General features: G+C 41.4%; 2 protein-coding genes across 2 annotated transcripts; one reads left to right on the forward strand and one right to left on the reverse strand.

Moving 5' to 3' along the window:
* Positions 1 to 526: 526 nt before the first annotated feature.
* On the reverse strand, positions 527 to 2,950 carry Hex-A (Hexokinase A). Its single transcript, XM_030388552.2, has one exon. The coding sequence runs from the start codon at positions 2,482 to 2,484 to the stop codon at positions 820 to 822; it is 1,665 nt and encodes a 554-aa protein (XP_030244412.1). The 5' UTR covers positions 2,485 to 2,950; the 3' UTR covers positions 527 to 819.
* A 4,722-nt stretch (positions 2,951 to 7,672) lies between these two features.
* Positions 7,673 to 15,516, forward strand: LPCAT (lysophosphatidylcholine acyltransferase). The gene is made up of 8 exons (XM_089263506.1): positions 7,673 to 8,127; positions 12,852 to 12,997; positions 13,058 to 13,543; positions 13,609 to 13,746; positions 13,810 to 14,086; positions 14,298 to 14,399; positions 14,465 to 14,606; positions 14,676 to 15,516. Exons 1-8 carry the CDS (start codon positions 7,861 to 7,863, stop codon positions 14,783 to 14,785), a joined length of 1,668 nt encoding a protein of 555 aa, XP_089119632.1. The 5' UTR covers positions 7,673 to 7,860; the 3' UTR covers positions 14,786 to 15,516.
* The last annotated feature ends 770 nt before the right edge of the window (positions 15,517 to 16,286 follow it).

Raw genomic sequence — 16,286 nt, forward strand, 5'->3', positions numbered from 1 at the left:
TGCTTGTAGCACAGTATAACACTTTTTGGCGGCGCATGAAAGTGCGCTACACGTTTTTTTGTTCTTTCTTTCTTTTTTGCCTACTCTCCTCATTCTAGCTTAGCATTCGATTAAATTTTGCTTAAGGATTTGCCAATTCGTAATCGAAAAAATGTTTGATTTTTTTGTTTTTTGAATTTGTTTTGCCATTTTAATAAGAAATTGCCCGATATATTAAATTATATATCTTATAGGTGTATAAATATGCGTATGTGTATGTGGGTGTATTGTAAAATATATAACAATTGTTGTTGTTCTTTTTTGTTTATACAAAATCGAGAATCGATTATTCAACCAAATAAATTAAACATACAAATAATTTATTTAATTAATATAGAGAGATAGGTGTAGAAAGAGATAAAGCAAAACTACAGTTACTAAAACAATGTAACAAAAAAGAAAAAAACAAACAAAAATAATGAATGAACTGAATTTAAGAACAATTGCTAAAGCATACACATTCCATTATTTTAGCGCATTTTCTCTCTTTTGTTTTTTGTTTTTGTCTAAGAACTTGCCTAATTTAAATACTAAGCGCCCCGCGTTGGCGCTACCTGGCGGCAGCGAGTGGCGCCTCCGCAGCGGCGGCAAAAGGAAACTAACTCATTTTTCGCCTTAAGAATTTGTAATTCGAAATTCGAAAATTGATCGAATTCGAACTCAATTGATTGGTTTTTGCTTAGTTTAGCAACTGCGACGCCGATTCCGATTACGATAACGATAACGATTACAATTACAATAACGATTGCGATTGCTATTGCGACTGCGATTGCCAACCGTTTACTTGCTATTGAGTATGTCCTCTCGACAGGCAACCGCCGCCACCAGCGCCGCACCGCGTCCAGATCCGTCCTCGGAGAGCATCAGATCGAAGGTGATGCCGGGCTTGATCAGCTGCGATATCTTCTCCACCATCAGATTGTGGAACTTGGGATGGAAACGGTAGACGCTGCCATCGACGCCGACCGTCACGTGGGGCTCGTCCATTTTGTTGATCAGCGTGGCGATGCCCGCGGAGACGAGGTGGGCCGCTCGCTTCGAGACGCACTCGCAGATGTAGCGGACGTTGGCGCAGTCACCATCGGTGGCATTGGAGAGGCCCAGCTCCTCCAGCACCAGGCGGCAGTTGGTGTATGTTCCGGGCTCATCGGCCTCGATTTCGCTCACGTACTTGGTGAAGAAGAGGCCGCGCGTGAACAGCACCTCCGATCCCTGGCCATTGAAGAGGACGCCGTTCTGTGTCATCTTGGCCAGCACCAGGCGCACCAGCTCGCCCATGTACATGCCCGAGATCATCTTCTCGAACGTCTGCTTGCCGGGATTGATGCTGTGGCTGTCGATGTCATTGTCGAATTCGGTGCGCACAAAGTCGAGTGCTCCATTGTCACCGAACGCGCCCCACTCCGTGTTGATGAGAACGTGCGGCTTGTTATTGTCGGCCATGTCGAAGAGCTCGGCCTCCTCGACCTTTTCCACGTAGCAGGCATTGGAGCCGGTGCCGACGATGAGGCCGATCTTGCAGTTGTGGTTCTTCCAGGCGCAGCTCATCAGAGTGCCCGTCGTGTCGTTGAGTATGGCACAGACATCGATTTGTACGTCGCCGCGGCGCGCGATCGCATCCTTGAGCAGCTGGACGACATCCTCGTTGACAACGCCGGCACAGTCGAAGCCCTTTGTCCAGGTCTCGAGCAGGCCCTTGGTCAGGCCCAGCTGGCGCAGGGGGAACGAGAACGTGAATCCCAGAGGTAGGCGCTCCGAGTACACATTATGCTCGGCCATAAAATTGGACAAGCATTCGGCAATATGATCGAACAGCTGACGGCCGGAGCCGATCATGATGTGCTGCGGTATCGCATAGATGCGCGACTCCATCTGGAAGTCGTTGTTCTCCTGCAGGTGGATGAGAAGCACACGGAAATTGGTGCCGCCCAGATCGAGGGCCAGGAACTTGCCGCGCTCATTGCCATTGGGCAGATCCTGGACGTAGGTAACGAAACACTTGACATTCGCCTTGGCGTGCGTGTCCTTCGCCAGGCCGCGCCTCACCTCGTGCAGTATGCGATAGCACAGCTCCTGCACCTGCTCATCGGTTAGCAACAGCTGCTGACATAACTCGTGCACCATTTTCTTTTTTTCCGCTGCACTCGCACCAGCTGCTGATGTTTGTATTTGAATTGCATTTGCATTTGCGTTCGCTGTCGCCGCGGTCGCCGCAGTCGCCGAATTCGCTGCATTTGTCGCTTTACTCGTTTCGCTGCCGATAGTGAAGCTGACGCCGCTCGCCGCCGCCGCCGCCGCCGCCGTCGCCGTGGGCTGCACTCTTACATTGTCCGTTTCGTCGGTGCCTTTGCAGCCGTTGTGGCCATTCAGTTTTGTGGCTAGTCCGTTGCTATTTATAGAAACGCTGCGCATCGCGCCATTCAGCTGCTGCTGCTCTTGGTCCATGTCGTTGTAATTGCTGTTCCTTTTGATTTCGCTTTCGCTTTAGCTCTTGGCTTTAGTTTTGGCAGTCGCCTAACGGCAGTCACAGGCACTGGCACCAAAAAAAAAAATATATATACTATATATATTTATTACAGAAACTTGTATTTTTGTGCACGCGCGTTTAGTTCGCGTTTTTTTTTTTCGCTTGTTTTTCGTATTCTTTTTATTTTATCTTTTCTTTATTTTTTGTTGGCCGCCTTGTTTTTTGCTAGTTTTGTGCGAGATTATTGTCTTTGTTTGCTTGAATTAGTTATTTAAATTTTGTTTCTTTTTATTTGTTTGCGATTTTCGCTTTTAGTTGACTTTGCGTTGCTTTTCTGAAATACTTTTTTCTTTTGTCTCGGCCGCTTTATTTTCGTCCGCTGCACGCGTCCACTGCTGTGAAACGTTTGTTACGGAATTATTCTCCGTGAAGCTCTGCCAGTTGGTTTACGCTGCTGCTACCGACGCGTCGAGCGTGCGCTGTCGCCGTCAACGTCAGCGTCGTTTGTGTTTGCCTCTGTGTGTGAGTGTGTGTGTCCATATATGTATGTGTATGGTGTGTGTACGTAGTGTACTTTGAAGGAACCTTGAAGGTCAAAATTGACAATTCGTATTGGAGAGGGCAGCATTTTCTGCTGGGCCTGCGTTCAAGATACAATATCGTGTTCGCTAGTGTGCGTATTGAGCGAGAGAGCGAGAGAATGAGCGCACAAAAACATACATACACACATAGAGAGCAAGAGAGAACATGTTGTGCCTAGTAGGCGCTTCATGAATGGCTGTTGTACGTACATACAATTTAGAGGCGGCCAACGTTGCGGGCAGAGCACCTCTGCTCTCACTGAAAGACGGAGCGGGAGAGCGGTCAGGTGTGTGTCGCACACATTTTGCCATCGTCAGCAAGCCATTGCACACTATACGCTCGCTCGGCTTATTGGCAAGCCCTGAATAGCTTGTGCATATCATATCTGTCATATTCATTGATATTTGTAAATTCGTTAAATTCAGAGTCAATGAATGCACATACAAATGTAGATACTTGTGTATGTGTTTGTATTAATAATATATTGCTGCTAGCATTTGAATATAGTTTAAGCATTTGCAGGTTATTCAAATGTCGGTATAGACTGACGATTCTCAAATACATATTTCTGCGACTCTTTTTTGTATTTTCATTTCGCTTTGTTACTACTGCCGCTGCCGCGTATAACAGTTTATGCTCAGTTTACAAGAACAAGTTTGCATAGCTGCTCGCTGCCATCCAGAGCAGGCTCTCTTTGTTTTCTCCTTGACTGTATGTGTAAATGTATGCGTACTCATACACACATACATACATATAAGCACACGGCATGGAATTTTTTGTTGATGGTCGTTGCCTGCTTTTGGCGTTCGTGGGGCTCGTCTCGCACTTTCCGTTGTTGGTGGTAGCCTCCACTGCCATTGCATGTACAGATGTTTGTATGCACAGGCATGTATGTATGTACATACATACATGCATACGTACAGATGTGCGTGTGTTTGCACACATGCACACATACACATTGCTTGTGTACATGCTTCTATATCTTACGTGCCGTCGTTGACGTTCGCACGTTCCAACAGCACTCTGAAACGCATTGCCTTACCCACCGACTGTGCCTTTTTATTGGCAACTTCACTCAGCAGCTCACTTACCCTCTCTTCCTATTTCTCTTGCTATGGAGCTCAACAAACATTTCCCTAGCCTTTCGCTGCCGCTCGCTTGACGTTTGCGCTCACCTAGTTCAAAGGAACTTACTTTTTTTTTTTTGTTGTTTTTGTTTTTTTTAGTAATGCTTGTTACTCTTATTATTTCTTGCTCTTTGATTTTTAGACTTGGGGTATGACACATTTCTGCTTACCGAGAACACTTAAACATGTGCTATACATGTGTGTGTGTGTGCGTGTGTACATGCATACATACGTGCTTATCAAATGCCTATGTATACTTACATACATATGCATGTATATACATATGTATGCATGTATTGTAGGGTAGTTTGCATGTTGTTATTGTTAAAAGAGGCTCGGCTGTCGCAATGTGGTTTTTGCTATTGCAACGGCACTCGCATGAATTGCAACAACAGTAATGACGTGATCGTGTGAGCCGAGTCTTTGGCTGTGTGAGTGCTGGTAGGCGTAATTGACACGCACACATGCGAGCGTACACAGATGCATATGCCCACATGCTATGCACTTACATAAATATGCTCATACACACATGTGTACATATATTTGCGCAGCAGACACACGCCCACATATTTGTGTGTATGCGTGTGAGTGTGTGTGTGTCATGCATATAATCAAATTCACACACTAAGCGCGACAGGTTCGCACGTGTCTTTTTTTCAACTTGTTTCTTGGCAAAACTAAACAACATGATACATACATACATTCATAAGTACATACATACATACATATACGCTTAAATTGAAAACAAATGGCTTGGAGCATTAACAAAACAGCATACATACATATGTACATGCATATGTATGTAGATGTCTGTGTGTGTGTGGGTTTCACATTATTGTTGTGAACCACCAGCAAAATTATAAAATTTTTTATCTTTTCAAATACAAATACATATTGTACATACATACATACATACATACATTACCAATTGCTTTCTTATCTGGCTAACGGAAATTGCTTAGAAAAAATGAAATACAAAACTCAAACGACGACAAAATTTGGTGGGCGTCGTCTGTGCCTAGACACAGGGGCTGGACGGGTCTACTGTGTAGGTCATATACAATGTAAAGTCAAGCAGAATTGTACATGTATGTGTGTAATAAAAATTAGACGATAACATGCATCCATACATATGCACATACATTGATATGTATGTATGTATGTGCCATGCACCCGTACTTTGCCAACTTGTGTGATTGTATGTACATACATACATACATATGTACATATGGGAGAAGGCGAGAGCAGCCCCACTGCAAGACACTTGACTGCATTAACTGTAATTTTATAATAATGTGACGAAATCCTGTTTCTGTTCATTGAAACCGGCTCGCAACGCATGATGCTGTAAAGGCAAAGACTCGAACTCTTTGCGAACCAACTGAACTGAACCGAACTCAATCATTCAAGAGTTCCGCGAACCACTTAATAACCGCCACAGACAACTAAAATTAGAGTTGTTTATCTTTGCTCTCTCCTTGTGGCGTCCGTTTGCTGTTGGCAATGCAATGCAAGCAATGCAGTCGCTGCCACTGCCTCTGCCTCTGCCTCTGCCGCTGGCCGCCGTTGTCGCTGCTGTTGCTGCTGCTCAGTAAAGTTATTTGTTGTCCGCAATGGGGATCCAGATTTGGGGGCTCGCCCCGTTGTATACACACATACAGGCAGACACATGCGCCTACATACATATACACATTGGCTACGTGCATGTGTTTGTGTGTGGAGGTTGGTCGCGTCGTTTTGCGCTTGCTCATCGTCTCTGCCGCCTACGTGTGCGTGTGTTTGTGTTTGTGTGTGTGTGTGTGTGTGTGTGTGTGTGTGTGTGTGTGTGTGTGTGTGTGTGTGTGTGTGTGTGTGTGTGTGTGTGTGTGTGTGTGTGTGTGTGTGTGTGTGTGTGTGTGTGTGTGTGTGTGTGTGTGTAACTGTAATACATATGTATGCATGTCTGCATATGCACATACATGTATACATATATTTGTGGGTGTGTGCGTGCGTTGTACATACAGAATAATTGATTTTTTATCGTGCGCTCTTATATTACATTTTGTTGTTGTATTTTCTGCCACGCGCAGACCCTGGTGTGACGTCAATGATGATGACGTCGTAAATGGTAAAATTTGTGAAACTCGTCTAAGCCCAGGGGTTAATGCAGCGGCACCTAACGGAATATTTTTGAATGTCGAGTAGACGAAAGAAGAATGAAAGATGAATAACGAAAGGCCTTCGATCTTTCTAACTCTCTGCCTCTGGCTGAACAAACTCATTAATTATAATATTCAGATTTTTGGCAACTCAAAGCGATTTCACGTGACGCTGCTGAGACTGTCTCCCACGCAGTCAGCGCTGGTCCGCGCAAAAAATGGCTAATATAAAAAACTGGCAGGCCACAAATCATTAGCAAATAAAATACACAAAAAAGAAAGAAAAGAAAACAAGCTAAATACCACAGCTCAAATACAAAACTATCAAAAATTGTTAAAAATAAATATAGAAAAAATAGAAAAATATATACATATGTATAAATATGAGTGCGGCATGCCAGTGCCTGTAATATAATGTCAAAAGGGGCGTGGCAGCTATTGTATCATTGTTTTATTTTTTGTCAAGCTGATAATTTTAATTTAGTTTTAATTACTTATAATTTGGCCAAACCAGTTGCCGGGAAGTAGCGCCAATTTCACAGCGCATGAATTCGTCGGCGATTCGCCCCAAACTCCGATTGCATCAGCCTTTAAACTTCGGCAAGGTCAAACGCACGCTCGCGTATAACAGTAAGAGTTCTGCGATGAGCCACACACCGTCTGTGCCCTTCAGCCCCCAGCAGAGCCACTGTCATAACAATGGTTGGCGTCTAGAGACCAAAATAGAGCGAGTAAGGCAAAGAGAGTGAGAGAGGAAACCTGTTTTGCATGTGGTATGTGTGATATTTGTTCAAGTACTACTTATGCATGTATAACAGAAACAGGTTGGCTTACATTTTTTAAAAGCCAGCTCTAAAGCACACAGCTTTAAAGCCTTATCATCAAGCCCAAATAATCGTCGGAGTCAACGGTAAACAGTCACCTTGAGCAAGTTTGGATTTCAACAGCACGTTTTAGACACATGTGCCACGAGTTAGTCGCGAGATTAGGCAAGGCCGTGAACTGCCGGGTGATTAAAAAGCCGAAGAGGCGAAGGGCGCTCTATCCTATGTCAACATAATCTACATAAATATATATAGGTTCGTACATACGGATGTAATGTATAAAGCTTGGAATTGTATATGGCTTATCTCAAAGCAATACTTCAATGCTGTTCACAGCAACGGACTCTTTGAATTTGAAAACGAATCCGGTTTAAAGTGTGGCAACGACTCGAGTGCTGCCAGACATGCTTAGTTTTTGAAGTTGTGGCAATATGGTTGCTTGCCCGTGCGATAACTATCGAGCTATCGACTATTGTATCGATATAATTTAGTTTACCTAACACTGTTTTGCCCAGTTGACCAGCACTTCAGTTAGCTGGCAACGCAAAAAGAAACGGAAGAGCGGGAGGTGCTGGTTGTTGTTTTTTTTTTTTGCGCCACACACTAAATACACCAGTCCGTGAAAAGTCAAACAACAATATTTTGCAAAAGAGTGATTAGCAAGTGAAGTGCAAGTGCGAACAATGACAACGTCCTCAATTAAACGACGCCGCTCTCCCCACGCTGCTCCTGCATCGAATGATGGGGAAAGCCTGGAGAATGACAATGACAACAACAGCAGCAGAACCGACAGCAGCAACAGCAGGGCATTGCCCAACAATCGCATCAGCATCAGCAACAACATGTCCAAGCGCGATTCCGAGGAGGACAGCTGGGCATCCAAGGGCTATAGCTATATCAATCCGTTTGTGCATCGCATACAAATCGACGATCATATTGAAGTAGCCAAGGTGAGATTTCCGCTTTACGTTCACTCGCACCCACACGCCTTGCCTTGCATTGCGTTCTTCAAGAAAAAGAAGAAAGAAAAAAAAAAAAAAAAAAGAAAAATAAAACAATATTAGTTTAAGCACAGCTGACGTTTGGTTTACTGGAATTAGAGGGGAGTGACTACAAAAGTGGTGTGAAATGTTTTTTGAATTGTTGTAGTATGTGTTATAGTTGTTGTTATTGTTGTAGTTGTAGTTGTAGTTGTTGTCGTTGACTAATAGTCGACCCACACATGCACACAAGCATGCATATACATATTTCAAATGCAATGTTCTATATATGTATATACACATACACACGCACACACACCAATACATAAGCACGTCTGAATTAGTATATGTGAGCATAATTGCACTTGACCAAGTTGAGCCATCGAGGATGTCGATAGTCACACGTTTCATATTATCGATATATGTACTTTCTTTTGCTGGGGCCTCTTTTATCTGTCATAGTTTCGCACGATGCCCCGGCGCCAACGTCGCTGTTAACGTCAGCGCCGAAGGCGTCTCTGCCAACTTAGCTGTGAAGACAAAAGCAGCGAAAATCGTACGATTTTTCATGTTGTCGTCTTATACTAGTTGCTGTTGTAGTTGTAGTTGTAGCAATTGTTGTTGTTGCTGTTATTGTTGCTTTTGCTTTCGTTTTTTGCCGGTTCCTTGGGGCGTTTCGTTGCCATGTAGTTGTTGTAGTTGTTGTATTCTAGCAACCGTTACTTATTTTTATTTTTGTTGCTGTAAGAGCACGCCTTCTGCTTTTTGCAGCTATTCTAGAGATGGGCTTGTGCCAAGTTTAGCCAACACGAACCGCACGCAAGTCGAAAGCACGCACGATCAAACGATAAGCAAGCAAATCTTAAATATTTATGAAAATACATTTTGTATGTTAGATTAATAAAAGTGATTTTTAATTTTGATTATTTATTTGAATATAATAAAAACGAAATGAAATCGAACAAATATGTTTTATTTAGAATATCTCATTAGCAGTGGCAATTATTTGTATGCATGTGTGTATCATCTCTATGGTGGTATACCAGAAGTTTTCCCGTTTCTAGTGCTGTTTTTGCCTGCCTAAACACACCCCCACCCCCACACACACCTGCTTATCTACATAGACTAGTCTAGTTGCTATTCGCAACACGTGATTTAAGCAACAAACGGAATTTCGCTGTAAAGTCTGTTTGCTTATCTTACAGTTAAGTTTTTGCATATTTCGTAAGAAAGTGGTTGGGGCAAAGGGGGGTGGGGGTGGGCGTGGGGTGCTTGGATTGCTGGTGGTGGATTACTCACTCTAAATTTCTTATACATACATATATACTAAATATACATCTGTTATTAAATGTGAGGTTTCTATGATTAAAACGGCCCATTTGGCATAGCTAATCGTTCAGTGTCGTTAAACACATGATATATGATAAATAGGAATATATATGCATGTACATTCATATCATATATCATGGCTGAATCATATGTCTGTACAAGTTTCTAGACCAGAAACATATTGCTCTAAACTGTTTGAAATTAGTTCTAAATATAAATATTGGTATTTTTTAAATTTTTAATTTTCAGATATATTAAGCTTATATTTAAACATATACTAAGAATTTATAGTTATATACATACACAAGTATATTTCTATACCCTGATCGTTTTTACCTTATCTCTGAACATGTCATAGGCTATTGTGCGCTTTCGCTGGGTCCATTTTTCATTTTAGTATGACGCATCAAAGTTTTTATTGATTCAAAATAAATACAGTTGAAATCGGAAATACTATAATGACCTTTAGCCCAGCCTGGCCCACATATATACATGCATACGTACGTATACATATGCATATATATTCATGTACAATTATGCATATTATTGAATAGAGCTCATCTTTAGGTCGAAACTAGTTTCAGCTTGCTCTAGTTGCCTTGATCACCGAATCAAGGTCGACCAAGCACTCGCATTAGCCGTCTCAAGATCTCTTAATGATATGCTTAGTTAAACAGAAGCGCAAAACAAACAACTGTCTACATATATGTATATATATTCATATATAATTGGACTATTAACTTTGGCACACTGCGCCAAATATATCTATGTACATGCACATCCAAGTTCTCCGTTTCCAATAACATTATTTTAGTTAAAAATAAATAAAAATTTAAAAATTTACCATGTTCATTTTATTTATTGCAATTTTCAATTTAAATTTAATGTTCCTTATGAGTGTATTAATTTCTTATACAAAATTATTGCAATGAATTCTAAACTATTTTTATACCCTGAACCCATTGAAAATGGGAAATCAGGGTATAATGGTTTTGTTAAAAGTATGTAACAGGCAGAAGGAGGCGTGTCAGACCCCACAAAGTATATATATTCTTGATCAGGGCGACAAACTGAGTCGATTTAGCCCTTCCGTCTGTCTGTCTGTCCGTCCGTCCGTCCGTCCGTATGAATGAACGCGTCGATCTCAGAAGATATAAGAGCTAGAGACTTGAAATTTTTTTTTCTAGGTCCGTGTATGTATATCACGCGCATATCAAGTTTATCACTAAAAATCGATAACTACTACCGATATTTTATTATCGATTAAAAACCTAATCGAAAGCTAGTTATTGAATTATATCTACTACACCTTTAGAGCTAGAGCATCCAAATTTTAAATGTAGAATGATGTGTATTTTATATAATTTCGGTTTTTGTTAAAATTTACCCCTCACCCTCACCTTTGTAAAAGGTAGTAGAGACTTGTGCTTTGGAATGTACATACATTTGAACATTATGATCAAGCTCTGAAAGTTTCATTAAGATTGGACGGCCGGAAATTACATTATTCAACAAATAAATTCGTATTATATTGCCCACACTGCAGCGCAGCCCAAGCGCAGTCGCTGCTTACTGCACAGTTAGCAGAGCGCGTTCTAATACGTGCGTGTGTATGTATGTGTGCCTAAAAGAAGTGTAGAGTGAGTAGAATATCAGATTGGAGGGTACAGGGTATCTCCTGGTCGAGCAGTCTCGACTAGAGTCTTCTTACTTGTTTTTAAATGTTTTTTTTTATTTTTATTTATTTATTTATTTTTTTGTTAAGTTTATTTGCATATGAAGTGTGTGCAAGTATGTATGAATTTTTTATTCATATAAAAATAATATGTATATAACATAATACAACATAATAGAATTTTGAGCCGAGACTGCTCAGCTACGAGATTCCCTGTACCCTGCAAAGAGCTGATATTCCTATTATTCTGCGTTTTACTTCACACTATATATTCATGTCTATTAAAATTTAAGAATATGAATTAGATATATAGATGGAAGGTCTCCAAATTCATAAAGCTAAGTCTTTATATCCCTAGCAGTATTCAAATTAGGCTTAAGAAACGAAATTGAGATTATTGATAATTATCGATAAAAACAAAATGGGATAAGTTATTAAAGGCAAATAACAATAAACCCTTACTTCGTATAGCACTTAAAAGAATTTGGAGTAAATAAAGAAAACGTAGTATTATAGTGTCGTACATAGTATTATATACTATATATATATTAATATTTCTGTTTCTTTAAAAAAATTTGTTTTGGAAGCAAAAACAAAAGTACGAATATTGAGTAAAAGACTTGAGTTGTTACGATGTCAAGAACTTGTTATGTTTTTGTCATTTATCTTTTTATTGTTTATATACTTAAGTATTGACGACACTAATAACATTCTGAGCCCATTTTCATTTGTTTCTGTTAACAGCTTGTTTCATTCCCATGCGTTTCTGTTGTCGCTTTTGTATCTTGATAATGGCAGTTCTGGTCAGGCAGAAAGAAGAAGACGTGGCCGATGATCAAGATGTATTTTTAATCAAGACAATGGTGTAACAGGTGCTCATGAATGAATGCAGAGATTGTAAACAATTTTTATTATGCTTATTTTTCAGTTATAATATTAGAATTTAACTTATCGGAGATATATATACATACATATCTGAAGATCTGACAAAAATAATTGATAAAATAGGTGAAATAATAGTTTTGCACTTAGTTATGTTCCAGGGCATCTTCTAGTCGTGCACTGCCGACTAAGGAACAACTGTACAAAGCTCAGAATTTGATGGCTGATACTTGAACCTCTCTGTCCTACTGACTCGCTGCTCCAATAAACCGAGTTATAGTGATAGAAAACATAGTTACATTTATTTACCTCTGAGAATCAACATATATATAAATAATAATATTATTATATATGGATATGTTAGTATAGCTATAAATATGCAAGTCAAGTAAATTAGTTTCTGTTATTGAATTTCCAAGTCTCAAATCGACGCCTAGAACTTTCCCTTTCCGAACGTCTGTGATATGGAAATGCTACTGGAAAATGCAGATAGCGTAATACTAGAAGAGACAGAGCTGAATACAGAATACTTGAAAGAATGTTGAACTTTAGCGCACACGTCAATTAGTTGACTTAGGCGATTGAATTTCGCAGCTGTTCCACATTGTTTTTGTATTTTTTGTTTGTTTTATAAACATTCATTGGCCGTCTGTCGTCTGTCGTTTGTCGTCTGTCGTTTCTTGGCTGGGGAATATCAAAGTTCAGTTTGAAAACTGTTTGCCTTATCGTGTTGGGGGGAGGCCATGATAAGCGCGCTTCGAATTTGTGTTTTGTCTGCAATGGCGCTAATCACCGTTATCTATTGCAGATCTATGTGCTGACCGTGCTGTTGCTGCCCATACGCGTGGTGGGCTGCGTCCTGTCGCTGCTATCGGCATGGATGTTCGCCTGCATCGGGCTCTATGGCATGTCCATGGAGGAGCTGCAGGCCAAGCCGCTCAGCGGCTGGCGCAAGTAAGTCCCAGCATGATCACTCCAGAGATTTCTAAACCCTAACCTCTATGCTCTCGGCAGGCTTATGCAGTACTGGACGGCACGCGCCATGCGCATGGTATACACATCCGGCTCGTTCCACTACATCAAGATGAAGGGCACACCGGCCACCCCGAAGGAGGCGCCCATACTGGTGGTGGCGCCGCATTCGTCGTATGTGGACTCCATTCTGGTGGTCTCTGGCCACCCGCCGTCGATTGTGGCCAAGCGTGAGACGGCGGACATTCCGCTGCTGGGTCGCATCATCAACTACGCCCAGCCCATTTACGTGCAGCGCGAGGATCCCAACTCCAGGCAGAACACCATTAAGAATATCGTGGATCGGGCCCGCTCGCCCGACAACTGGCCGCAGGTGGTCATCTTTGCCGAGGGCACGTGCACCAATCGCACGGCGCTGATCAAATTCAAGCCCGGCGCCTTCTATCCGGGCGTGCCCGTGCAGCCCGTGCTGCTCCGATACCCCAACAAGTTCGACACCTTCACCTGGACCTGGGATGGTCCCGGCGTGTAAGTGTTGGCAATTCAGCCAGACATTCCTCTCGATCTCCTAACGTTTCACCCAAAACCAACAGACTGCGCCTGCTATGGCTGACGATGACACAGTTCTACAACCGTTGCGAGATCGAATACCTGCCCGTATACACACCGTCGCCCGCCGAAATGGCCGATGCCAATCTCTATGCCAACAACGTACGCCAAGTGATGGCCACGTAAGTTTCCCCATCCGGGCTCGAGGAGACATTTATCCCTCATCTCGCATTTTGAATTTGTAGCGCATTGGATGTGCCCACGTCGGACTATTCGTTCGAGGACGTGATCGTGATGAGTCGGGCGCGTGAAATGAAAATACCGTTTCCCGGCGACATTGTTGAGATCGAGCATGCGCTCGACGCCCTAGACCTGCTGGACTCGAAGCGCGACATGGAACTGTGCGATAAGTATCTGACGCTGGCCAACCCAGAGAAACTGGACATAATCACATTCGCCGAGCTGCTCCAAGTGGACCTCAAGAATCCCGATTTGCACAAGCTCTTTGCTCTGCTCAATCATGTAGGTGTCTATATAAATAGAGTGGAATCCGGTTACTGCGACGAGAATTCTAATGCCCAGACAAACTTTTATGAATAAGAGTATGAATAAGCTTATATGGTTATTAGTTCTCTTAAGGACCGTCGTTATAGCCGGATTCTACTGTATATCTCTGTACTTACTTGTTCTCTGACTAATACTCCTTCATCTATCTTGCCGTTCATATCTCTAGCGCGACAAGGGCACAGTGAGTCTGAAGAGTTTCTTGGTCTGTTCGCTGTTCTGCAAGTTGAAAAATGACGAAATTATAGAGTTTCTGCGAGCACTAATCAAGGTAGGAGTGACACTGCATGGATGACCGCAAGGAAATCGCTAATCTCATATTATTATTCTCAACAGCTGTACAGTGAGTCGAGTGAAAAGATTAGCCGGGAGAGTTTCACGCGTTTAATGAAGCATGGCGGCAGCAAGATGACCGAGCAGAAGACACAGACGCTATTCTATGCCCTGGACACCGACAATGTGGGCTACGTATCCTTCGGTGAGTCCTGGAGCCCAATTGGCTGTGAATTGTGGGGGAAAACTAACGAGAAATTCCTTTGATCTTCAGACAAGTTTGTGCAGTACACGGAGCAACAGCCCAGCTACAAGTTTCTCTATCACAAGTCGGAGCATATAAGGAGGACGAAGAGTAGCAAGGCCACGCCCACAACCAACTGAACAATCCAAGAGAATGCATTTGGAGGCTGCAATAAAACTCAAGCTGGTTTTACAGATATTCAGAGATATGCTATAGGCAAGCGGCAACCGGCGACATGCAACACGACACAGAGCGGAGGAGATATAGAGATGAGAGCGAGAGAGCGAGAGAGAGAGAGACAGATAGATAGTGTTCGATAGAGAGGGTGAAAGGGAAGGCGAACGACAGAGAAAGTGTAGCATAATGCAAAGTAAACCTAAGCAAAAAGTTCAATTGTAATCTAAATATGTATGTGCATACAGATATATACACATAGCTATATATGTTTGTATTAATTAATTTATTTATTGTGTACGTGTTTGTTGCCTACTGTAATTAGATATGTATAGCTTGGGAAAAAGCGAGGGCTGTGTAGACAGGTCCACAGAGAAAGTGAGAGAGAGAGCGCGCGTTTTGCTAGCATAGCATAAATCTAGATATATATGTATATGTGATCTATGGACCTGTCTGCCGCTTCAACCAATTACCTTTATGTGTACTTTTACTCTTAACGCAAGTCATTTCATTATTGTGATTCTAATTATATATATATATACACACATATATACATATATTTTGCGAATTATACACTCATATTCCATACGGACAGACTTTTTGTTTTTTTTTTTTTGTTTATCTCTCTAGAATAAAATATGTTAAAATTAAATGTGAAATGCCAAAACCCCAAAAACACAATATAAACTGTAAATGTATGTCTAAAAAAAAAAAACAAAAAAAAACTTTACTTTAGTTTAACTATCTCTGTGTAATTCAGATCTTTAGTTCCTCTTCCACCAGATATACATATATATATATACTCATGAATAGATTTCTTGTGCATTTGTAAACTTACACACACACACACATAAACCGAAAAGACTTCTGGGCACATCCTCAGCATCCGAGTTAAACTAGAGTCTAGCTGTACTTAACCAAACATTGCATCTACTGAAACATGACAAGCAACTATTGTAATACACACACACACACACACACTTGCCCACACACATACACTGATGAGTCTGCTCCGCTATATTTTAGAAATTGATTTATGTAAAAATAATCATACAAGAACCTTATTAACGGCACACATCGTCGCTTCTATGCTCTTTCCGATATTGCTTTTAGTGACCAAATAAATACTCAAAAAAGAAAACGAAAAAAACGGAATTTATGTTCGCCTTTTAAGCTACGGAAATTGTTGTAATTGAATAAACCTGATATTGGAAACTGAAGAACTTGAAGATAAATGTATTTTTGTATAAGCATTTAAATCGATAATCTGGAATGGAATTTGTTTAAGCCCAACACATGAATATTATTTTCGGGGAAAGAGCATGCGATAGAAGTCGACTCAAGCACTAAACGTATATTGTAAAATCCATATAAAATATATAACACTAGTGAGTATATCCACGAACCAACAATGTGCATATACATACATATATAAATATGCACCCATCTGTATGTCTATATGTCTAT

Source organism: Drosophila navojoa, chromosome X, assembly GCF_054131105.1.
Source record: "Drosophila navojoa isolate 15081-1374.11 chromosome X, UAZ_NAV_1.0, whole genome shotgun sequence".
NCBI classification, from domain to species: domain Eukaryota; kingdom Metazoa; phylum Arthropoda; class Insecta; order Diptera; family Drosophilidae; genus Drosophila; species Drosophila navojoa.